This window comes from Penicillium longicatenatum (assembly GCF_028827895.1).
Source record: "Penicillium longicatenatum strain IBT 33135 chromosome Unknown contig_4_segment0_segment0, whole genome shotgun sequence".
NCBI lineage: Eukaryota > Fungi > Ascomycota > Eurotiomycetes > Eurotiales > Aspergillaceae > Penicillium > Penicillium longicatenatum.
The window spans coordinates 1,129,860-1,152,753 of record NW_026643122.1 but is presented as its reverse complement, the minus strand read 5'-3'; the positions used below and the strand labels follow the sequence as shown (position 1 = coordinate 1,152,753).

The 22,894-nt window shown below is 49.6% G+C and overlaps 8 protein-coding genes across 8 annotated transcripts; 6 read left to right on the top strand and 2 right to left on the bottom strand.

Annotated features, from left to right (window-relative positions):
- Positions 1-154: 154 nt before the first annotated feature.
- N7484_007238 (OB fold domain-containing protein) lies at positions 155-877 on the top strand (the record flags this gene model as incomplete). The annotated part of the gene is made up of 1 exon (XM_057117625.1): positions 155-877. One exon carries the CDS (start codon positions 155-157, stop codon positions 875-877), a length of 723 nt encoding a protein of 240 aa, XP_056970660.1.
- A 158-nt stretch (positions 878-1,035) lies between these two features.
- N7484_007237 (SKI complex subunit tetratricopeptide repeat protein SKI3) lies at positions 1,036-5,392 on the bottom strand (the record flags this gene model as incomplete). The annotated part of the gene is made up of 3 exons (XM_057117624.1): positions 1,036-4,948; positions 5,008-5,208; positions 5,277-5,392. The coding sequence occupies 3 exons, from the start codon at positions 5,390-5,392 to the stop codon at positions 1,036-1,038; spliced, it is 4,230 nt and encodes a 1,409-aa protein (XP_056970659.1).
- Positions 5,393-5,855: 463 nt separating this feature from the next.
- N7484_007236 (sterylglucosidase 1) lies at positions 5,856-8,218 on the top strand (the record flags this gene model as incomplete). The annotated part of the gene is made up of 3 exons (XM_057117623.1): positions 5,856-6,239; positions 6,293-7,224; positions 7,282-8,218. The coding sequence occupies 3 exons, from the start codon at positions 5,856-5,858 to the stop codon at positions 8,216-8,218; spliced, it is 2,253 nt and encodes a 750-aa protein (XP_056970658.1).
- An 864-nt stretch (positions 8,219-9,082) lies between these two features.
- Positions 9,083-12,974, top strand: N7484_007235 (karyopherin MSN5; the record flags this gene model as incomplete). Its single annotated transcript, XM_057117622.1, has 3 exons — positions 9,083-9,922; positions 9,985-10,173; positions 10,230-12,974. The coding sequence occupies 3 exons, from the start codon at positions 9,083-9,085 to the stop codon at positions 12,972-12,974; spliced, it is 3,774 nt and encodes a 1,257-aa protein (XP_056970657.1).
- An 873-nt stretch (positions 12,975-13,847) lies between these two features.
- N7484_007234 (putative NADH-ubiquinone oxidoreductase subunit GRIM-19) lies at positions 13,848-14,577 on the bottom strand (the record flags this gene model as incomplete). The annotated part of the gene is made up of 4 exons (XM_057117621.1): positions 14,500-14,577; positions 14,278-14,384; positions 13,983-14,132; positions 13,848-13,896 (listed from the first exon to the last, which is right to left on the bottom strand). The coding sequence occupies exons 1-4, from the start codon at positions 14,548-14,550 to the stop codon at positions 13,848-13,850; spliced, it is 357 nt and encodes a 118-aa protein (XP_056970656.1). The 5' UTR covers positions 14,551-14,577.
- Positions 14,578-14,791: 214 nt separating this feature from the next.
- On the top strand, positions 14,792-16,012 carry trm10 (tRNA (guanine(9)-N(1))-methyltransferase; the record flags this gene model as incomplete). Its single annotated transcript, XM_057117620.1, has 1 exon — positions 14,792-16,012. One exon carries the CDS (start codon positions 14,792-14,794, stop codon positions 16,010-16,012), a length of 1,221 nt encoding a protein of 406 aa, XP_056970655.1.
- A 2,196-nt stretch (positions 16,013-18,208) lies between these two features.
- N7484_007232 (pepsin-like aspartic protease) lies at positions 18,209-19,431 on the top strand (the record flags this gene model as incomplete). The annotated part of the gene is made up of 2 exons (XM_057117619.1): positions 18,209-18,519; positions 18,582-19,431. 2 exons carry the CDS (start codon positions 18,209-18,211, stop codon positions 19,429-19,431), a joined length of 1,161 nt encoding a protein of 386 aa, XP_056970654.1.
- Positions 19,432-20,072: 641 nt separating this feature from the next.
- Positions 20,073-22,629, top strand: N7484_007231 (uncharacterized protein; the record flags this gene model as incomplete). The annotated part of the gene is made up of 3 exons (XM_057117618.1): positions 20,073-20,091; positions 20,187-21,751; positions 21,808-22,629. 3 exons carry the CDS (start codon positions 20,073-20,075, stop codon positions 22,627-22,629), a joined length of 2,406 nt encoding a protein of 801 aa, XP_056970653.1.
- Between the last annotated feature and the right edge of the window lie 265 nt (positions 22,630-22,894).

Genomic DNA, 22,894 nt, shown 5'->3' with positions numbered 1-22,894 from the left:
TGTGCAGCGGACAGTTGCGGAGCGCAAGAGACCAGGTCAACGGCTTTAAGCGGTGGTCCGTGCTTTGTTTGGTGCTCCAACTTTTACTCCAACTCTCTTTCCTTGAGCTTGACCATAGAACAATCACGGCTGTTTCTGTCGATATGAACTGATAATGTCTACGGCTGACCAGATTATCGCACAAATATCGAGTTCCACTGGTCTTTGTGTCTCCCCGACATGGCTTAGCACCTTCCTAGCTTCCTCCACCGCGCAGCGCAACATCCCCGCCTCCGCACTCACCAAAACAGCTCTATTTCGCGTTCTCGGTTCTGATTTTCGTGAATCGCTGGCCAGAAATCCTTCCTCCTTGTTTCCCATCGATGTTTCTGACCCCAAAATACAAGAAAGACGCCTCCCAGGTCCGATCCCGGTACAAGTCCTCGATATCGAAGACATAGGCACCAGTCTCTGGAGTCAGGTCGAAGCAATTGAGCGTGTAGAGCGCGGTGAAGCAATTCGAGGACGAGAAATTGTGCGCACGGTTTCTGTGGGTGAGGATGCTGAGGCAGCGGCGAACAATGGATCGGGGACAAATCCTGCCGCGTCGGGGAGTAGTGGCTCTGGACCGCATCGGCTGATTCTTCAAGATATGGCCGGGACTAAGGTGGTGGCAATTGAGATGCAGCGCATAGATGCTGTTTCACTCGAGAAGCTGGCTATTGGAGCGAAGTTCATGCTGCGAGGTGTGACAGTTGCAAGGGGGATGATCCTCTTGGACTCTGAGTGCGCTACTTTGCTTGGTGGGAAAATCGAGCTGTTAGATAGGCCGTGGAAAGAAGGGCGAAAGTCGAGATTGTTAGAGAGAATCGCATCTATGGAGGGGTCGGACACCTAACAGGATGGAGGTACGAGACGGCGGTAATCTTTCTGCAGGAAGTATGTGATAAGGCTATGCTGGATTTTTTTGCTAAGCTTTAATGATAAGTGAAAGGTATGTGACATATTTTCTAGAATGAGAATCTGTTGAACCATAAAATTGTCCATCGAAACTGATCAGGCTGAGCTAGTCAAGGCATAGTCCAACTCTTCCCAACCTTCACGTCTCCACGGTGCGATCATGATTGATCTAAAAGCATCCCCGGCCTTGCCAGTCTGGGCGTACGCTTGGCTGAGATCGGAAGCTTCAAGGTTACCATGAGGAGGCACGCAACGTAAAGCCCGGTTGATGGCCATTTCGGCGGGGTACGACGATGTTGATGCCGCCGAAAGCTCCAACCAGCCTTGTGGCTGGCCAGGGGACAACATAATGGCACCGGTAGCTTCTTTGATCTGTCGCAAGTCTTCGGGAAGGACAGCATCCTCGTTCAATCCCTTGGCAGAAACCGCAGCCAGAAGCTTCAGAAGCTTAGCTCGGTCTTGAATGTCGATGTCATCGCGGGTGACCATGCTATGGAGGTCAGACTCAACTGCTTCAATCACGTCCTTGTCCTCATCCATCAGGGCAATGGCTCCGAGGAGGGTGATGGCGCCGATATGGTCCGGGTGGTTCTCAATACAGTCGAACAGCTGCTGGCGAGCAACCGATCTTTCTTCCTGCCCACCCTTGGCCCATAGAACTTGAGCAAGAAGACAAACCACATCAGGAGCATTGTCAGCTTCCTGCAAAGCATCACGGAACATATCAATGGCACTGTCCATTGACTTTATGAAGTAGTATGCCAAACCAGCTGTCAAGTGGGCCGACAGGCGAAGCTTGGTGCAAATTTCAGGGTCGAACTGACTGGCATCTTCCTCGCCTGAGAGAGAAAGCGCAGTCTCTGCCTTCTCTATCGCTTGCTCATACTCATGGCGTGCAAGGAGGACACGCGCGAAATCCGCATTGGCCTGGGCAAACTTTGAGAGCGAAGACACAGACTCAGATTCATCGTACTCAGCTTCCATACCAGCGCACACAACTTCTAGGCTAGACTCAGCATCAGCTGCTTCGCCCATTCTCTCGGCTAGCAGAGCAGATATGTGCATGAACGGTAGATTCAAAGGATCCTGGATACATAGCTGATGGAGAGCAAAGAACGGCTGTATCAATTGAGAAACTTCGTTGGAGGCAGAAGAGTCGGAAAGAAGATGGTCGAACAGAGTCAAGGAGTATTGGCGCTTGGGAAGCATGTCAGATGAGTGAGAGATGTCGAATGCATGTGCAAAGAGACCGCGCGCCTCCTTTTTATCCCCGTAGAGAAGTGCAAGGAATCCCTGGCCAACCCATGCTTGGGAGTAGTCTGGGTCAGTAGACTGAGCACGAGTGAAAGCCTCATTTGCGAGTTGTACGTCGTTGTGTAAAAGATAGAGCGCACCCAAATTAGTCCACACCTGCGCGCTTCGGTCGTTCAAATGCAAGCTACGGATGAACGCATGCTGGGCAACCTTGGGACTCAAGCTTGTAGTAACCACTCCAAGTGAGTTCCAGAACTCTGAATTTCCGGCTTCCAGCTCAATGGCCCTTTTAAAACACCGCATTGCAGCCTTGAGGAACTTGCGAGGCCTCTTACCACTGCTTCCAGCTTCTGGCTGCACACTTCGGTATGCGCGGAATTCAGCCCAACCAAGGTTGTACCATCCCACGGCCTGAGCATGTTGATCATTGGCCGAAACATGAATTGCGCGTTTGTATGCAAGAATAGCCATGTAGATGCAAGTATCTGATGAAGCAGCAGTGTCACAAGACTCGAGCCAGGCTTGACCCACGCCATCAACCTCAGTCATGATATCAAGTGCCGCTGAATCAAGCTGGGTCGTCAACAAAGCTTTGCAAGTAGAGACGGACATTTTCTCTGTCTTCTTTTTGATGTGTGTGAAATTAGCACAGGCGTCGCCCACTGCTTTCCACAGGTTGAAGATATCACTGCGGACCTCTGCGAGCGAGTGAGCCACCTGAATGGTTTTGGCTGCAAGCTCCGCGGAGTTGTTGAATAAACCGGTGTTCAGACTTTTCCACGAGCTTTCCGCCAATGTCTGTAGTAAAGCAATTGTGTTACCAATATCATGAGGCCTGGTGCTAAGAACATTCTCATAGCTAGCAATTGCATCGTCGTATTCGCCAAGTTCACGTTTCACATTGGCTAACATGTATCTTGCGAACCAGATATGCTCACGCTCTTCACTTGACAGGGTGTCTTCCAATGCCTTCGCATGTTCGAAAGCCTTGGTCGCAGCGACATATCGACCAGAGTGGTGGTAACTCTCCGCTAGACCCACCCAGGAATGGTAATCACCAGGTGCAATGCGCAAAGCGGCTTGGAATGAGACGATGCTCTTCGCGTATTGTTGCTTGTTGATCTGCACTGTACCAAGTGCAGCATATGGCCAACTGTGGCCCTTGCGCTTTGAGCCAGGAGCCGGTTTGGCATGGCCCGAGTCTACTACTCGTTGAGCAATAGCCTCAACAAGGTCCCATTCCTTTTGATCAGCAAATCCTCGGGCAAGCCGTTCTCCTGCCTCGATTTCCGAGGAAGACAGTTCAAATGCTTTGTGGAAACACCGACGAGCTCGAGTCTTGTCACGCTTATAGTCCGCGTAAAAGAGGCCTAGGCTTGTGTATGCCGGGGCGAAATTCATATTTGCTTTGATGGATGCAAGGAAGCTAGCGTAGGCCCCGTTGCGGTCTTTCCTGGCAGCCGGAGAGGGATCTAGCTCCCATTGGCAGTACCCGATGCGATAGAGGAGCTCGCCTTTAAAGTCAAGATTTGGGGACCTCTCCCCTTGGAGGCGTTCGAGTGCGTCCTGGAGGCCATTGAGACCCGTCTCGAGATCACCAGTCAGAGCCCTGCACCAGGAAAGTTCACCGCGAATCAATACGTTTGTTGGGTCACGCTCCAAGGCGCGCTGCAAAAAGTCCACGGCTTCTAGGTAATCCTCGTCAACTTTCGAAATCAGTCCGATACCCAAGAAGCAGCTTGTGGAAGTTGGGTTTCTCGAAAGGACCCCTTCGAAGATTGTTTTAGCCTCTGGATGGTGTCGAGGAGATTGATAGTGGATCAAAGAATTGGCGAGTGTGATGTTCAAGGAATCTATTGTCTTGGTCATATTCATGGCGGTGAGTGCACCAAGTTCCTTGACATTAAGTAGGCCCCTGCGAGCTACCTCGACGACACTCTGATGCTCCCCCATGGACAGGTAGAGATCGGCCATGATTCGGTGTGCAATAACAGAAGAACGAGCCAAATCAAGGCCTTCAACCATGAGGATCAACCTATCGGCGGGGATGTCACTTCCTTCCGGAGTTTCGGGGTCCTGGGCCTCTTCATCTTGCTCTGTCGTCTTTTCCTGGGGAAATGGTGAGAGTTCACTGGCTAGAAAGCCTTTCAAAACCTTGGCAAGCCCGGTGTCAGGGAAAAATTCAATGAATTCTCGCACAATGCCCACATCCCATTCCGAATAGTTGTCAATATCCTTCCATTCCAGCACAATTTTCCACGCAAGTTCGAAAGGATGCTTGATGATGACCATGCCCTCTGCTGCTTTGAAGACCTCGTTTCTTTTCGCCTTCTTTGATTTCATAGGAACAACCTCGAGCTCATCGTAACCTCGTTGGAGGAGCTTCTCTTCGTACTGGCGTCGAACTGCATCATCGTTCGTCCAGTGAATTAGGCCGGCATAGAGATCATTCAGCGAACTTCTCTTGAATGCTTCTCTTTTGACTTCCGTTGTAACTTGATCAATACGCGCTCCTAGTCGGGTTCTGCGCTCTCCGATTTCACGGTTGATGTATTCCTTTTCTTCCGGTTCCGCGATCTCGATCAAGCGCAGGTAGGTCAGGGATGGATGGGGAAGGCGTCCCTCGAGGAAGCCGTACAGCGGGGAGGTTGGAAGTTGCATTTCCAGAGCTTTCTTCTGGTGGGCTATGGTCCCAGACTTGCGGGCGAGCTTGGAGAAGTTGTTGACCACATCTTGGCAACGTTCTTGTTCATCACTGCAATCCATCAGCCCATATTCGGATCCAACTGCAATTAGACAAGTATTCATACATACCGATCGATAAGTGTCTGACAGAATTTCAAGGCCGCGTCATGGTAGGCATCAAGTTTTTGACTGCCCTGTTTTTCGTACAAGGCGATCAAGCCTTGCCAAGCAGCGCGGTCTTCGGGCTTGATGCGAGTTGCAGCTAAGTAAGCTGCTTCTGACTCATCTACTCTGCGCAATTTATCGCTTGCGAGGCCAAGGAACAGGTTTCTGCGGAAAAGTGATAGTCGTCAGCTCCAATGCTCAAATGGTAAGCCATGTTGATTTCAGTGACATACGCATTATAATTCTTCGCATCGTCTTTCAGCAAATCGCGAGCCTTCTCAGCGGCGACATCCCATTGCTTTGCATCGATAGCAGCTCGTACAGCTTTTAGCGCGCCCTTGGTCGACATTGTCAGTGGGCGCTCATAAGAGGAGCGGGGAGGTTCGAGTGTGGTGGTGGAGCAGTTTGCGGGCGAATCGGTTAGCGCCGTTGCTACTTATCGATACGTCACCTTCTTATCGGACCTATCGGTATGTACCCCATCATCAACTCCTCAACTTCACCGCTTGGCTCCCTTGTTCCCTTGATCTGCCAGTCGTCCTTGTCATCGCCTTGAGTCTGGTTTATGAGCCTACGGCTGTTCACTGAGCAGGCTCCCCTTATTGAGCAATATATCGGTAACTTCCACTTCTTATGCACATAGGTAGGCTCAGCAGACCGCGGGACCTATGCAGTAGCTAGCTCAGCTCACCTGTTATGCTTTCAGTCAGCCAGTCCACATCTCCGTTTCGAAGAAGGCCTACTGCAGGGTCCGTGGATTTTGATTCTAAGTACACGCTCGGGCATCTTGACTTGTTATCTCCACCGTGAAGATGGGCTCCTTGCGCCTTCATATCGATGGGAAGTCTTTTCGTGATACACAGGGTCGAGAGGTTATCTTAAGGGGGATCAACGTGGCTGGTGATGCCAAATACCCCAAGACTCCCGATATTCCATCGTTTGAATCGCATAAATTCTTCGAGGCAGACGATGTATCGTTTGTCGAGAGACCGTTCTCTCTCAAAGACTCCCATGTTCATTTTCAAAGGCTGCGCAAGTGGGGATACAACACGATCAGATATATCTTCACTTGGGAGGCCATAGAGCATGCTGGTCCGGGTATCTATGATGAGGAGTGGATCGATTTCACCATCCAGGTCCTCAGAATAGCCAAGCAATACGAGTTTTATGTCTTTATGGACCCTCACCAGGATGTGGTAAGTTCCAACATATCAAAATCGAAAAGAAGGTTGATGGCTGATCATAAAAGTGGTCGAGACTATCTGGAGGCTCTGGGGCGCCTATGTGGACCCTCTATGCGGCAGGGTTTGATCCCAAGAGCTTCAAGATTACCCAAGCAGCTCTTGTCCACAATACGTTTGAAAATCCGGCTGAGTTTCCAAAGATGATATGGAGCACGAACTATACTCGACTGGTTTGTCAAACAATGTTCACGCTCTTTTGGGCGGGGCGAGATTTTGCGCCCAAGGCCATAATCGACGGCGTGAACATCCAGGATTATCTGCAAACTTATTTCATCGCAGCCTGTAAACATCTTGCTCAAAAGATTCACGAAGCCGGTGATATCGAACATGATGTGGTCATCGGTTGGGAAAGCATGAACGAACCCCACCGTGGTTTGATTGGCGTGCAAGACATTTCTGTGATACCGCCTGAGCAGCAGCTACAGCTTGGAACATCACCGACGGCTTTTCAGGCAATTCTCACTGGATCCGGACGTGCTTGCGAGCAAACGACGTGGGCTTTCGGTGGTTTTGGACCCCACCAAACGGGTAGAGAGCTTGTTGACCCAGAGGGCGTGCAAGCTTGGTTAAGTGTGGAGCATGATGATGGCAAATATGGATGGCATAGGGATGATGGTTGGAAGCTCGGTGAATGCATATGGGCGCAACATGGAGTGTGGGATCCGTCGACGGACACGTTGCTACAGAAGGACTACTTCTCAAAAGTACCCACGACAGGAGAGAAGTTGGACTATGAGAAATTTACCAACACGTACTTTTTGGACCACTATCGCGCATACAGAGATGCGATCCGCAACATCTGGCCGGAAGCTATCATGCTATGTCAGCCACCGGTGATGGAAGTGCCACCAGTTCTTAAAGGCACAATTGATGACGACCCAAACATGGTCCATGCCGTTCATTTCTATGATGGTCTGACTCTTATCACGAAGCATTGGTAAGTCACAAATTCCTCAATTGCCATGTGAAGTTATCGCATATCTGACCGTAATAGGAACCGACTCTACAATGTCGACGTTATCGGTGTTCTTCGAGGAAAGTACTGGGCTCCAGCCTTCGCTGTTAAAATTGGTGAAACCGCTATTCGTAATTGTCTTCGCGATCAACTCAAATTTCTTCGAGACGAAAGCCTGAAATACATGGGAGACCATCCAATGGTTTTCACGGAGATTGGAATCCCATATGACATGGATGACAAACACGCATACAAAACTGGAGATTATAGCAGCCAAACAAGCGCAATGGACGCCAACCACTTTGCTCTTGAAGGTAGCACTTCCAATGGATTCACTCTTTGGGTTTATGAAACCGAGAACAGTCACCAATGGGGAGACCAGTGGAATGGAGAGGATTTGTCTATCTATTCCCACGATGATTTGGAGCTTCCAGCAGGGATCCCTAGCCGCTCTTTGAACTCACATTCTCCTGCCTACTCTGAAAGCCATAGCAGCGGTGAGTCTGAAGTTGGACCACGCAATCTCAAGGGTGCATTGGCCTCTCCATCGATTTCTAGTGAGGAGCCCACGCAACCCAAGGGCTACCGTGCAGCGGAAGCATTCCTTCGCCCAAGTCCAATACATGTGAGTGGGACTCTGGAGAATCACGTCTTCGATCTTCAAAATTGCAGATTCACCATGTCTTTGACAGCCAAGAAAGCCACATCATCCGATGCTCCAACGGAGATCTATCTCCCCGATTTCCATTTCCCGGAGGTCGAGACAGTGGTTTCAGTGAGTGGAGGGAAGTGGGAATTCGATTTTTACAAGATTCAGAGCATCAAAATTCAGCGCCTCCGGTGGTGGCACGCTGAAGGGGAACAAAATATCCAAATTGAAGGGCTCAAACGTCAGCCAGGAGAGGTTGCAAACCAATCCTGTGAAAACATGACTTATCTGGACCAGTGCCAGCGAGGCCAGTGCCTTTTGATGTGAAGTTATGGTTTAATATTAGTCGTCCAGTTCGTTATCACGTCCATTGCAATGCAATATACCTATCCCCTAGGCCCGGTCACATTCTGCTTATATATAGCCTCACTGGTAGGTGGGGTTCACAGGTGCACCTCGTGTATTACATTCAAAGGCCGGGTTAGAAGTTGAAAAGACCCCGAATTCCTTTACAAAAGAGGTACTGTACAGCAACTCCGCGTCTGTTGGCGCTAAACAGGCACAGCAACCCATGGATCGCGTGTAGGAGATAAGATAAACAACCGGTGACGAGTGAGGGGCATCGTTGTGACGAGTCAATATTTAGAGGGAGAAGCAATATAAACAAAGATTGGCGCCAATGGCCTTTGGAAGCTACCAAGCTCCTTGATGTCTGAGTGAATCTAAGGGTGAACCTGTCGAGGGGAGCGGTGTGCCTATCACTATGGGGATGTGTTGGTAAAATTCTCCGGCAATTCCCAAACTTCCGGCTTCCTTCCCGCATCACCTGGAGTTTCGCTCTCCCGCAGAAACACCTCCCCCACCCTTTGTTCGCATCTCTCAACAATCTCTCCCCGAACCATTCTTCTTACCTTTGACCTTCCGCGAAGATTCGATTGTCACCCTTGAATGGCCGTTGCTGCTGTGTCCGACTGCTAAGCATCCCCACGGACGGGTCAACGGCCATACAACCTTCCCTTCAGCCTCATTTCCTAGATTCATGCAGCGTTGCTTGCCAATTTGACCTAGTATAACAATACTCATACAGTCACAACTGCTACTTTTTGGCTCTTTCATTCGTCACGCCCCTCGAAAAACAATCCCCACCTCTGTACTTTATCCATCGCGTTTACAACTCGGCGCGGTGAAAAGATGGCTGCTGAGGAGTTGTCGGAGGCCGGCCTGGCCGATATCATTCGAGCCCTTGAAGCGATCCACAGCCCTGCGTCTACGAACGAGCTTCGCAAAGAGGCCCTTTCTTTTGTTGAATCTCTCAAAGATAGCGATGCGGCAGCCCGCAACGGCTTTTTACTTGCCTCACGCGCTGACCATGCCTACGTCGTGCGATACTTCGGCTTGACGTTGCTGGATCATGTTCTCCGGCATCTTTCCTTCTCCAATACCGTCTCCAACCACGAAGAATCCGCGAACGTGCGCTCGATGATCCTCCAACTCGCCGAAAACATTCGCCCCGAAGACCCTGCCTATTTCCGCAACAAGATTCCGCAGCTATGGTCAGAGGCTGCCAAAAAGAGCTGGGCATTGGATTGGGTGGACATGGACGAGGCGCTGGTGAAGTTTTGGGGTGCGTCTCTGGTACACAATGAGCTAGTTCTTGCCGTCTTGGAGACCTTGTCTGAGGATGTCTTCTTCCGCGAGGATACTGTTTCATCGTTGCGTGGATCTGAACTTAATCGTGCATTGGTGGAGATTTTCACCCCTGTTGCGATTGTTGAACAAATCAATCCAGATAAAAGCAAATGCGCGGCAGAACGTTGCGGCCCGGAAGGTTGGCTTGTTCGGATTTGCGAGTTTTTGGACAACTGCGTCCAAAACTCCTCCAGCTCCCCCCAGGCCCGTGATGCAGCGGTCAAAGCTCTAATGACCTTGCGCTCTGCCCTATCCTGGTCAATCTACAAAGCTGTTCTGGCGTCGCAGGTTGTGCCCGCCATTTTTAGGTCATTGACCTGCCAAGATGAACATATTTTGCTGGTGAGGAAATCATTTGTTTACGTATATCTGGAGGGTATGTTGACTGACCACATGTTTGGTAGGCCGGAATTGAGGCATTGCATGCACTCTATGGTAGGAGCAACATGGGCAATGAAGAATCCCAGGCCCTTGTTTGTCTTCTCTTCGAGCCTGAGTACCTTAACACCCTTCAAAACCTGTACCAATGGTCGATTGTGGGTCCAGATGACATCGATGAACCCAAATACCTGATTTCTAAAAAGCTTTCTGAGGTACGCTATAAGTCTCCTACTAGCAATGTGAATAAAATGGCTGACAGAATGACCAGATGGTTTCTTATGTTGCGGGCTGCTTAGAAGATGACCGACTATTGAGAGAAACCATGCACAGCTTGGACCTTCCGACGTTCTTCAATTTCATGGTGAACATTATGCAGCATGAAAGTTTGACTGTGTCGATTCCCGTCTTGCATTTATGGTCCAGACTACTACCCATCAACAAAATCGGCAAACTGGACTTTGTGGTGGGACAGACAGCAAACCTTTTGAACATTTGTACCGAGAGATTGATTCGTTGGGAGTCACTTCCCACCGAATCCGATAACCCAACAGTGCAGTTCCTTGTGGAAGACATTGATACGATTCCCGAACGCCATGCCTTTGTTGGAAACTATCGCCGCTACTGTTCATCAATTATCGAAACTATTACTTTCAAGCGACCACAGGAGGCGGTTAGCGAGATACTTGGCAGAGTGGATGGAAATTTGGACAACCTTTACAATGGTGCCCAGCCGTTTAGTATGGAGACCTTCAACAAATCTTCTATTCCGCTTATGCGCGCAGATGCTCAATTTGCAGTGGTGGAGGCGGTTATCAAGGGCTACCACAAATGGATTGAAGCTCATGGTAAAGCTCCGCAGGAGGATGAGCAAGAACGCAGTCAATTAGAATATGCCGTGGAAAATTGGGCCTCGACTCTGATGCAGAGGTCATACGAGGACCCCGTAATGAAACAGCGAGTCATTAAGCTGGTGGTTGATATTTCCTCACGAGCATTGGATAATCACCCTGCCTTCGCTTTGAAAGTACTCGAACATATCCTCATGACCCGACTCCAGGATCACCCTGAGTTCCCTGCCTATTCCGAGGCTGTTAAGGAACTCCACGGATTGGCTAGCCACGAGCTACGCCGCCTTGCGATCCGTTATGCCGACTACTTTTCCACATTCTATGATTTGCTTGAACCGAAGATTAGGGAGATCACACAGGCCAATCGTGTCGATGATAAGCTTCAGATGGAGCTAACTTCCATCCTACTTATCATCATGCAACGAGCAAACAACATCGATCCGAACGTACGCCTTAGCCGCCTAGCTTCCTTCCTCGAGCCTATCCGAGAGGCTTGGCAGGATGAAGAATTTTGTCGCATGAGTTCGACTTTTGAAGGCTTTTGCTCAATGCTTGGTCTGGAAAATGTTGGATCATACATGCAGGCCTTGCAGGCACACAAGCTGTCTGATTGGTCATCTGCACCCTTGGACAGCCAGGGAAAGCTTGTCCAGGAGGAAATGACCAAGAAATTCCAAATGCTCCCATTGCGGGGTACCAAAACAATGCTCGCAGTGTCCACAGATAAGCTAAAGCAGTCCGCTCCGGCATATACAGTCGCTTGCAATATGTGGCATGACTTGGTACCTCAGATTCTACGGACCCTCCTTCCTCTCCTCAACCATGTTCATGCTTTCCACAACCCGTCGAACTGGACAGTGAGTGATGAAATGCGGGCAGTGGTCGAGCGAATTTTGACAGACCGCTTTTGGCAAGCTGGTATCTCTAGTGGGAGTCGAGATGACTTTTATGCTAGAATCACCGCCTCTAAATCAACCATTGAGGGCTTCGCATCCTCCGTTCGAGGAAAGATCAGAGCAGTTCGTGAATCCTGTTACTCTATGCTGTTCAGTATGAGCAGAATGCGCGATCAGTTCTACGGATATGCTGAGCTCCCCGGGCCTTTGTCCGAAGCTCTCTTCAAAGATGCAGAGCATCTATCTTCTCATCAATACTCAGTCCTGCTCAACATTTCACGTTGCCTGATCGATGACTGCCCAGTGCAGTACCGCAGCCAATTTCTCCCTCCCATGCTTTCCACTTTGTTTAGAAGCATTGATCGTAAGATCACCACCGAGTGGGAAATAATCGAAGCACGAAAGAACGGATTCGCTGATGGGGATCTTACTGATGAAATGAAATCCGAAAGTGTGCTCCGTCAATTGACTTATTCAGCCGTCATCATGGTGGCCAGCTTGTTCGATCCACAGAGAGGAGGTAAGGACTCGACAAGATTGACCCTTAGTGCCCTTGCTTATGCCCGGTATTCTAATTTATGTGACTCCTTAGACCCTGATAGAACGGAAGCGGACCCGAGCGCTCCGCAGTCCACTCCCGAACTCTCAGATTCAATCCGCCATTTTGTCCTTTCATCGCCCGAGATATTTGAACCTCTCATGCTTTTCTGTACACACGCACTCCGCATGCGAGATACCCGATGCTGCAGCATCATCACTCGTGTTATTCGCTCGATTCTTCCAGACTTTGCCCCTCCTCACAACAGCCAAACCACCTTGACGATCCGCGAATTTATCTGTACGGATGTTCTCAAGGCGTGCATCACATCGGTTCATGAACCGTACTTCGTCGACATGCAGAAAGACTTGGCGCAACTTATTGCGTCGATCTGGGTCTTGTATGGAATGGAAACCTGCACCCCACGCTCTATTCTCCTCACATTACCGGGAATCACTCAGGAAAAGCTTTCACATACAGAGGCACAGCTTCATCGATGCGCCTCCCCTCGTCAGCAACGTGCCCTGGTGCTTGAACTTCTTGAATCTCTGCGAGGCGTAAGCATTGCTGAGCAGGGAAAGATCCTTGGCTCACGCGAGGACCGTCGCAAAGCTCGAAGTGCGCTTCAGGAACGGTACATGACCAACGAAATGGAGACTCAGCAAACAAATCATCGTGTTGATATTAACGATGGGCCCGATCTTTCTGGGGTGGCTGATATGTTCGGCTAAATTGGCTCATGGCTGCCAGATTACCTCATTTACGGTGTTTTCTACGGTTCGTTAGCGCTTTTAGCAATTCCCACAGCCTCTCATTACGAGCTGAATGGCGATTATACTATCTCCACAATGCACAACTCCGATCGGCACCCAGCTTCAACGATGCAGCAGTCTCGCTCTCACGCTTCGGCTCCAGTTTCCTAGGCCCTGGGTAGCATGCATTTTTGACTTGAAATTTTCATTTCCATGGCAATCCCTTGTTTGTTGCTCTGACTTTGTGCATATTATTCCATATTGTTCTAATGTCGCCATGCCAATCTGTTGAACCGAGGCCATCGCTAAATTTGTATGTTGCATTTCCATTGCAGTCTGGGTGTTTCAAGACCTGCATCTTGAGCGCACACTCTGAAGTTTTTTTTTTTCTTTTGCGCATTCGTTATACTCGCTTGCGATCTTACGGATTACCCCGGTGGCGGCGCTTTGAGACCATTTCTATAGACGGGCCTCTATACCCATAGACGGCGGAAAATAATATGAACGTGCTCAGGCACATTACATATCAATTTGTACCGTAGGCTATTCAAGGCCAACTGATGACAGATTCAAATATGGCTTATTACTCAATGTCCAGAGCTCCAGTAGTTGGCACGTTTTATTCTCAGTCATAGAACGCATGAAGAAATGATATTGCAAAACCAAACTAGACCCTTCTTAGAAATGTATATCTACAGTGTTTTTCTCGAGCACCTCGAGACAAGACCCATCTTCCAGATGGCTGATCTTTCGACCATGACCGCATCATCCGCAAATTCAACTCCAGTCCCTGTACGAAAGAAACAGGGCTATCACAAAAGGCACGAATCAAGTCAAGGCTCGTAGCTCTACTTATTGAGTGACCTGGCTGGGAGTAATGGCGAAGGTAGGGCGGATGAAGCTGTAAAGCCCAATGAAGTTAGCAATCGACAGATCCAGAACAAGAACAAGAAATCTTTAGCAGCTGCCAAGTCGGTCAAATCATACCGGTCAGAGTTGTAAACCTTGTCCTCAATACCGAGCTCCTTAGCACGGGCCTGGTCGGCGTAGTAGCGGCGGACCTGATCACGGTCCTCCTCGGCCTGGAGGAGGGGAGTGAGGTACAGACGGGACCACATCTTCTCGCGAGAAAGCTCACTACACGGAAATCGACAATTAGCCTCATATACAATCGAGAACATCGGGACTTCGCGGTCCCAGGATGCAAAAGCGAATCGCGAGTAAGATCTCGTCTGGCCGAAAGAAGGAAGCGGAGCTCGCGGTCCCCGGAAACGAAACGTACCGTTGCTCACGGACACCGTGGAAGTACTTGTAGAACCCGTAAGCCATGATCGCGTGCATGCCAACCATGTAAACCCAAGGCTTGAAGCCACGGGCAGGGAGGTTCCGCTATAATTCGAGCGACAGCGTTAGCGGGTTCCGGACCCTGGGGGGTGAAGGTAGGGCGGGACTGCGATGACTCGGCAGGGCCTGGACTGGACATGAAGCTGCGTCAATGGCATACCTTGTACTGGACTTGGGCGTAGCCCCCCGTTGGGGGCATATCCTGAGGCATGATGGCGGGAGAGTGGGGGAATTTGGGGTTGGAGCAATCAATTCAAAGTCGAGAAACGGAGAAGTTGATCGAGTGACGGTAGTCACGTGAATGGGAACAGTAATGAGGGCTATGGAGGCGGTGATTGGTCAGTTCGTGCTGGGTTGGGCTTTTTTATCCGCTCTTCGGGATCTACAACTGACAGCCCACTCTTTCTTTCTGTTTGAACATTAAGAACCCATTTCTCGCGCTACACACCAAGATGGACGACGATAGGCCTAGAAAATTGCCTAAGCTTGGCCACGACGACGAGACTACCCAATCAGAGCTCGGACCTGCTATGACTGGTGCCGTACAAGATGCGCAAGAATCCGCGAATACGGCCGTGTCTACGATTGAAGACGCGAACCCGAAACAGTCAGAGCCACAAAATGCCAACGCCGAATCAAGCACTGCCGCAGCTGCACCGGCCGAAGGCACAGAGGATGCCGCACCGAAAATGTCCAAGAATCAACTAAAGAAGCTCCTCAAGAGAGAGAAATGGGAGAATGAACGCGACCTACGCCGGCTCCAGCGGAGAGAAAAGATGGCCGACAAAAAAGTGCGCCGACAAGCGATGGTCGAACAAGCTCGGGCGACGGGTGGTGAGGAGGCAGTGAAGGAATTGCGCAAGGGCTGGGAGGGTCTACGGGCCAAGCACAGAAAGTCGACTCTACTGCCTTTTACAATTATCATTGACTGCGGCTACGACGAACTTATGAACCCCAAAGAGCGCGTCTCCCTGTCATCGCAATTGACACGTTCCTACTCGGAGAACACTCGCGCAAAATGGCGGTCGAATCTAATGTTCAGCTCTTTCGACAAACTTCTCAAGGATCGTTTCGACAACGTGCTCCCGGCGCACAAGAACTGGAAGGGAGTCAAGATCATCCAGGATGATTTCATGGTTGCTGCTGAAATGGCAAAGGGTTTCATGGGTCCTCCCCGGGGTGGAAGGCTAGCTGGTCCTTTTGCTGGAATGACCGATGCTAAACCTGAGGATGGAGAAATTATCTACCTCAGCAGTGACAGCGACAATACATTGACTGAGCTCAAGCCATACGATACTTATATCATTGGTGGACTGGTGGATAAGAATCGACACAAGGCCGTTTGCTACAAGAGCGCCATGGCGAAGGGTATTAAGACGGCGAAGCTTCCCATTGGCGATTACATCCAAATGGCATCTCGTTCGGTGTTGACAACCAATCATGTCGTGGATATTATGCTGAAGTGGTTGGAGCTGGGTGACTGGGGAGAGGCTTTCATGAAGGTCCTGCCGCAGAGGAAAGGAGGAAAGTTGCTTACTGGCTCTAACGAGGCTGGAGATGGCGATGAGGCGGAGGAAGAGCCTGAAGATGAACATGAGAATGAGGAGGATCAGATCGCAGCTGTTGAGGCTGCTGCCGAAGAGGGATGTGAGGAAGTGGAAGAGAATTCATGAAGACTATCAAGCATGCTATATAGTATACAGTAAATGAACCAGGGAAAAGCATCTGATGTGTCCCGATATCCCAATTCATCATCTATACAAATAAAAATCTTGGTCGTTCAAAAGCATCTCTACTTGATTCATCAAGGAAGTCTGATTTTTGAGTATCAGAAGAAGAATTTGGGAATCTCAATAGGGCTCAACAGGAAAGCGAAAATATGATTTAAATAGAATCTTGACGCCCTGGTTAGCCTGCTTAATATTGGTTGGCCGGAGCCCTGGAGATCACACTGCTCTAATTGCTTTCCAACCTTTAGCATCGATCTCATAACACGATAGTTTGGTACGAATAACCTATTGCTTTATAACCAGGACGTCGCCTGATTGCCGACTCAATGAAATAGGCATGACCCAATACTTGGCTAATGTCATAAAAGGAGTGTTTATGGTTTGGCATGGCCGTGGATGTGTTCTGCTAGCTAGATGCAACCAGACGGCCTTTTGGGCAAGATATAATTTGGAAGCATCATTAGAATGGCCGTTCATAATCTGCTTAATTTTTGGGGGATCGGTGTTCTAGATGCTAATGGCAACTTCTCCACACGAAAACCAATTTTGATAGGGCCTGCCCAGGTAAGAGATTGATAAAAGTAACATTTCCAACCTCCTCCCCGGTGACTTGTGCTTAGCCTCACCAAGTTTGCTCAATCACATATTTGGGTCACAATTACGCGTGACCTACGATTGTCCATTTCATGCTTTTAGTCTAACCTGATAGAGACCCTGCAGCAGGAACTTCGGCCATACAAATTTCATCCCGAAGCGCCTTGGCACGAACTACATTCTGTTCGTCGTATACGGTTTATAGAAGAGCCCGAAGTACTGTACAGTTGGGATAATGCGAACTATGAATCATGAACAGGCCACATCGAACTCTTATTAGTCTTCGAGTAGGGCCAGAATCACGGAGATCATGACTCTGACTCTGACCCCTTATGATAATCTATTATGTATATTACGATGTAGCATCCGGAGTACACGGGGCTCAGACCTAAAAAACGGAAGATCTGCATTTCGGGGGTACATTGACCGTTTTTGTCGCGATCGTCATTCTGATCAAAAGCCCTCTTTTATCCGGGCAGGGTCCTTATCAATTTAATTTCTGTTATAAATATTGCAAGGCTGAGATGAGTTGGCGTCTGAAGAATTCTGTGGATGGAATTCGTTCGATTAATTGGACGATAAGAGCGGGGGTGGCTTGTTTAGTTCAGGGTCACATCAAATGTGGATCATTAGTATTTCGTATATCGCCGGCGGATATATATTGGTCCCTTGACTAGAACAATTAGAGTCATGCAGGGTCCACAGGGGCAGGGGGTAGATTGGATGTGTCTCGGAGCTCCGTCGGGATTTCCTCGATGCGAACTATTCTCACTACCCTGGATTTACGCCCGGAAACAAATGGACTTGCATTGTGATGCGAAGGCTCCAGGATTCTACAAATTCAGAGTGGATTTGGCCTTCTCCCCGGTTAAAGTAACTGTACGATGTGTCATAATGTTATTTATCGTCCGCTAGCAAGGATGTATGAACTCAGTAGGGTTTCTCGGGATTGAGTATTAAGCTTTCTCCAAGCTTTCTTTATTGAGTCGTGAAGGATTAAAGCGTTCGGTAAACTCCGCCGCGGGACCAAAATCGAGTAATACCTGCTGTGTCTTGATAAGAGGCGGATAAGAAAGGCCGCCTTGATATTATTCTCTCTACATGCACCCTTTATGTCCTAGCGAGTTCTCCGCAGGCCTAAATGCTAGCGCAATTCCACTCAGGTCTCTGGTATTGCGCCACTAGCTCAGTCAGACCCCTTCTTCCTACGTTCCGGCCTCTCTTTGGTTCCCCTTCAACGCGGGTGCCCGGTAGCTATCTCTAAGTTGGCCGATGGACTCCGTGAAGATGGCGCAACATTGGGTTTCAAGCCTGCATCTAGAGGATTCGGGTTAGAAGAAGTTACATCGTTCGTGTATCGGGTGATAGCGAGCTTCGCTGGCGCCATTTCGGGCTTGAATTCTTTCATGCATCTTGATAGTAAGATGCACGAGTCCCGAGGTATACAGAAAGTTATAAAAGGGGCTTTGTCGACAGGTCTTCTCATGAATTCACTCCATTCATCATCACATCATCCTTGAATCTCATTCTCTCTAAGCCGTCATCATGGTCATTGTCAACAAAGTCATCCCGGCTCTCGCGGGCCTGGCTTCCATTGCTTGTGCTGCTCCCACTTCCGGGAAATACTCTGTCAAGCAGGTTGCCCGTCCTGCTACTAAGACCACCAACTTTGCGTCTCAGTATGCTCGTGCTCTGACGAAGTTTGGAGCCACTGTTCCGTCTAATGTTCAGGCCGCCGCTGTTGCCAGCGGTGTCGCTACAAACACTCCCTCGACTGACGATGAGGAGTATCTGACCCCCGTATCTGTGGGAGGAACTACTCTGCAGCTTGACTTCGATACCGGATCATCTGACCTGTAAGCATCAACCTATCTTGTGATATCAATTTCTAAAAGATATAAAAACTGATTGCTTATAGCTGGGTCTTCTCTTCTGAGCTGTCTGCTTCCCAGCGGTCCGGTCACTCTTACTACACCCCCGGTTCGAGCGCCAGTCTGATGTCCGGTTATACTTGGGACATCTCTTACGGCGACGGTAGCTCTGCTAGCGGCAACGTTTACAAGGACAAGGTTATTGTCGGTGGAATCACTGTCTCTAGCCAGGCTGTTGAAGCCGCTAAGAAGATCAGCTCCGAATTTATCGAAGACACTAGCGATGGCCTTCTGGGTCTGGGTTTCGACTCTATCAACACTGTTTCGCCCAGGGCTCAGAAGACCTGGTTCTCCAATGCCCAGTCTCAGCTGGCTAAGCCACTCTTCGGTGTTGCCCTGAAGCACGGCGAGCCCGGTGTCTTCGACTTTGGTTTCACCGACTCCTCCAAGTACACTGGCTCTCTTACCTACACCGATGTTGACAGCTCGGAAGGCTACTGGAGCTTCTCGGTTGATGGCTGGAGCGCTGGCAGTGCTTCTGGTCAAGGCTTCTCTGGTATTGCTGATACTGGCACCACTCTTCTTCTGCTTGCCGATGACACTGTCTCCTCTTACTACGAGCAGGTCGACAGTGCTTCGTACAGCTACTCCGAGGGAGGCTACGTTTTTGACTGCTCTGCTGATCTCCCGGATTTCAGCGTGACCATTGGCGATTACACCGCTACCGTCTCTGGCAGCCTGATCAACTACGCGTCCATTGGTGGTGGCTCTTGCATTGGTGGTATTCAGTCCAACTCGGGTATTGGCTTCTCTATCTTTGGTGATATCTTCCTGAAGAGCCAGTACGTTGTGTTCGATGCCAGTGGCCCCCAGCTTGGTTTCGCCCCTCAGGCGTAAATGATAGCATGGAATGGCCGGGGGATTGTCTCAAGACACTTTACCGAGAGTTTGAGAATACTGGGCACCATGTTCAGTCCGGGTACTAGCTTGTTTGTGCTGCAAAGCTGTGAATGATGTCCATATAAGTGCTGTCAATTGATGGAATGCCGGTGGGATACCGGTAAAAGATACTACGGACTGCCGAGGTTCTGAAATTCAACATTTTGTTTATGATATTACCTACTAGTCCCGTGCTAAATTGCATAGATGCATGAAGCATGCATCAAAATTTCAATTTGAACATTAATTCGGAAATACCTTTTTCATCTGACCAATAGCAATGTGAATTTGTATATAAATTGGTGCCCTGCTTCTCGGGTGTCGAGGGCGCGGGGTGATGACATAACCTATCAGCCACAACGCCACACTTCGATGACGGAGGCGATTATTACTCTGGTGATGGCACTTATCTTTCCTTCTTTTTTTTTTTTTGTCTCTCTCAAGCCTCACTCCTGTTCCGGTGGCCCTAACCCTCTTTGTTTCTTTCAACTTCCTCTCTTATTTATTGCCTGCCTTGCCGGACTCCCCTTACCTATTCCCTTTCGTCAACTTCCATCTGTTGTTTTGTTGTTGCTTGGTAGCAGCTGCCCCTCGCAACCATGTTTATGCTCCGCAACGGTAAGCAATGCGCACCTGCCCCGCCAAACCCCTCCATACCAACAAATCGAATCACAATGGTTTTGGAAAGTACTAATCTCAAATCGATACACTAGTGAGCAAATTCATTTTCGGTGACACTTCGAAAGAATCTATCATCGAAATCCCCCAAGGCCAGCTGTATCTGGTTCGACCGTTGTCACCTAAGGGTTACTCGGAACTCATCTTCAAGGACGCGGCAGCTACCATCCGACGCACTGGTCAAGACTTTCAGTATCAGCTCGTGATTCAGAGAGCCTATGAGGAAGGAGAAGAGGAACTTGCGGACGACGAGGAAGAACAGGGTGCGGCCGACAGCCTAGACAAAGACGAGAAGGTTTTCCTGCTAGACCAGACTCTTCACTTCCGCTCCGAGGTTCGTGACGGAGCCAGCAAGATCTTAGCTTGGGACGATCTCAGTGGCGACGAGGGTGACCTTTACGAGTTTATTTGTGACGCTTCGGTTCCATCCGACAAGGTCGCCACCTTTGAGTTGGCTGCCTTGCAGTGCCAATACGAGCGCAAGTTCCGCTGCAGTGCTCAAAAGGCTAGCGAGCAGGATCTCCAGGAGTTTGCTTACACGGAGGAGAAGCCCATTCCATCAGCCAGCCCTATTACCTCGCCCACTTCCCATTCTCACAACAACTCTTTGACCGCCGAAGAAACCGCTGCCGAGATGGCGAAGGACGTGAAATATGCCCAGTCCAAGGGTCAGCTAAAGACAGCTAGTATCGATGATGAGGCTACTACAGCGCCAGCTTCTGCAGCTCAGCCCGAGGCGAAAGAAGTTCTTACACAGGAAAAAGCTGAACTGCATTTGTTCGACTTTGCCAGTGGAACATTCGTCTTGCAAGAAACCGAGGTGACCGCTACTGTGTCAGAAATCGGTAGCTGGCAATATTGGCTACAGATTACTGGCAAGGAGAAGGAGTGGCTCGGCCAGGCCGTCGTGGGAGACATCAACCCCGTCTTTAACTTTGAATATTTGTCCTTCATCTTTAACCACTATTCCGAGGATGGTTCCGCTTACTCGTGGCTGCTTCGGTTCAAGGATCAGCCGGCAGAGGAGCGCTTCCAAGAAGGTCTGATGCAGGCTCTGTGGGAACAACTCAACGAAATGAAGTGGACCAAGGTCAAGGAAAACGAACGCGACTACGTGCTGGATGCATTCCAAGATCTTACCATGGAGGATGCCGATGACAAGCCTGAAGAGGAGGAGGAAGAGGAAGAGGAGGACGAAGAAACTGACCAAGATGACGGACAGCGCAGCGAACACTATGACAGCGACGAAGAAGAGGAGGATGTTGTCACTCGTGATGAGGATGGAAATGTGAACTCCCAATTGGCCGTCGGCTACAAGCATGATCGCTCGTTTGTGGTTCGAGGCTCCAAAATCGGTGTTTTTAAGCATACAGACAACAACAATCTCGAATTCTCCACTACCATCTCGAAGGTCGCAACTCCCGGTGGCAAGCTGTTCAGCCCTAAGAAAGTCATGCTGCATGCCGAAGATTCAAATATGATTCTTCAGAATGGCGAGGATCCGAACTCCCTCTACCGCATGGATTTGGAGTACGGCAAGGTTGTTGACGAGTGGAAGGTCCATGAGGACATTCCCGTCGAGACTTTCGCCCATGAGAACGTGAGTACATCCGAACAACAAAAAGCTTGGATTTCAATTATCTAATCGATTTCTAGAAATTTTCTCAAATGACCTCGGCTCAGCCGTTCGTCGGTGCTTCCAAGAATGCCCTCTTCCGCATTGACCCACGTCTCGCTGGCACCAAGCTTGTCGATGCCGACTTGAAGCAGTATGCTAGCAAGAATGACTTTTCAGCAATGGCCACTACCGAAAAGGGCTATCTAGCGGTCGCGTCCAACAAGGGAGACATTCGCATGTTCGACCGGCTGGGCATCAACGCCAAGACCCACATTCCAGCTCTTGGTGAGCCCATCATCGGTCTTGATGTGTCGGCCGATGGACGCTGGGTGCTTGCTACATGCCGTACGTATCTCCTTCTGATTGACTCCCTCCAAAAGGAGGGCAAGAACGAGGGCAAGCTTGGCTTTGAGAAGGCATTCGCCAAGGACTCAAAGCCCCAGCCCCGTCGTCTGGGCTTGCAGCCTGCACATGTCGCCCAGTTCCAGCACGAGACCAAACAGCCTCTTGCCTTTACGCCTGCTCGTTTCAACACTGGTGTCGATAAAGAGGAAACCTCCATCATCACCGCCACCGGTCCCTTCATTATCACTTGGTCCCTGAAGAAGATTATTGCCGGCCGCAAGGACCCGTATACCATCAAGCGCTACGCCGAGGATGTCATGGCTGACAACTTCCGCTTTGACTCGGACAAGAACGTCATTGTTGCTCTTCCCAACGAGGTCAACATGGTCGCCAAGCGTAGTTTCCAGAAGGTCACTCGGGAGAGTATTGCCGGCCCCGTTACTCCCAGTCGCGCCCGGAGCGGGAGATTTAGCAGCCATCTTGGTCGCAACGACATTGTGAACTCTCCCTACTAGTTTACTCATGGCTCACTATTATCTTTTCAAAGTTCGCCCTTTACTTTAATCTTTTCTTTCCTGTTTCCTTGCTTTGTACCATTACCCATACCCCCTGTTGTTTATATCTTTTCTTCCATTTCTCTTGGTTTCAATTCAATTCTCTCAAGTTTTCATGTCTCGTCCCGATTGGCATTGCTACTGTCGTTTTCTTTCGCCACGAATGTGTTTCTTGGGCATACAAGCTTGAGTTTGACATTTTCCCAGGTAGTGTAGCTAGCCTTCA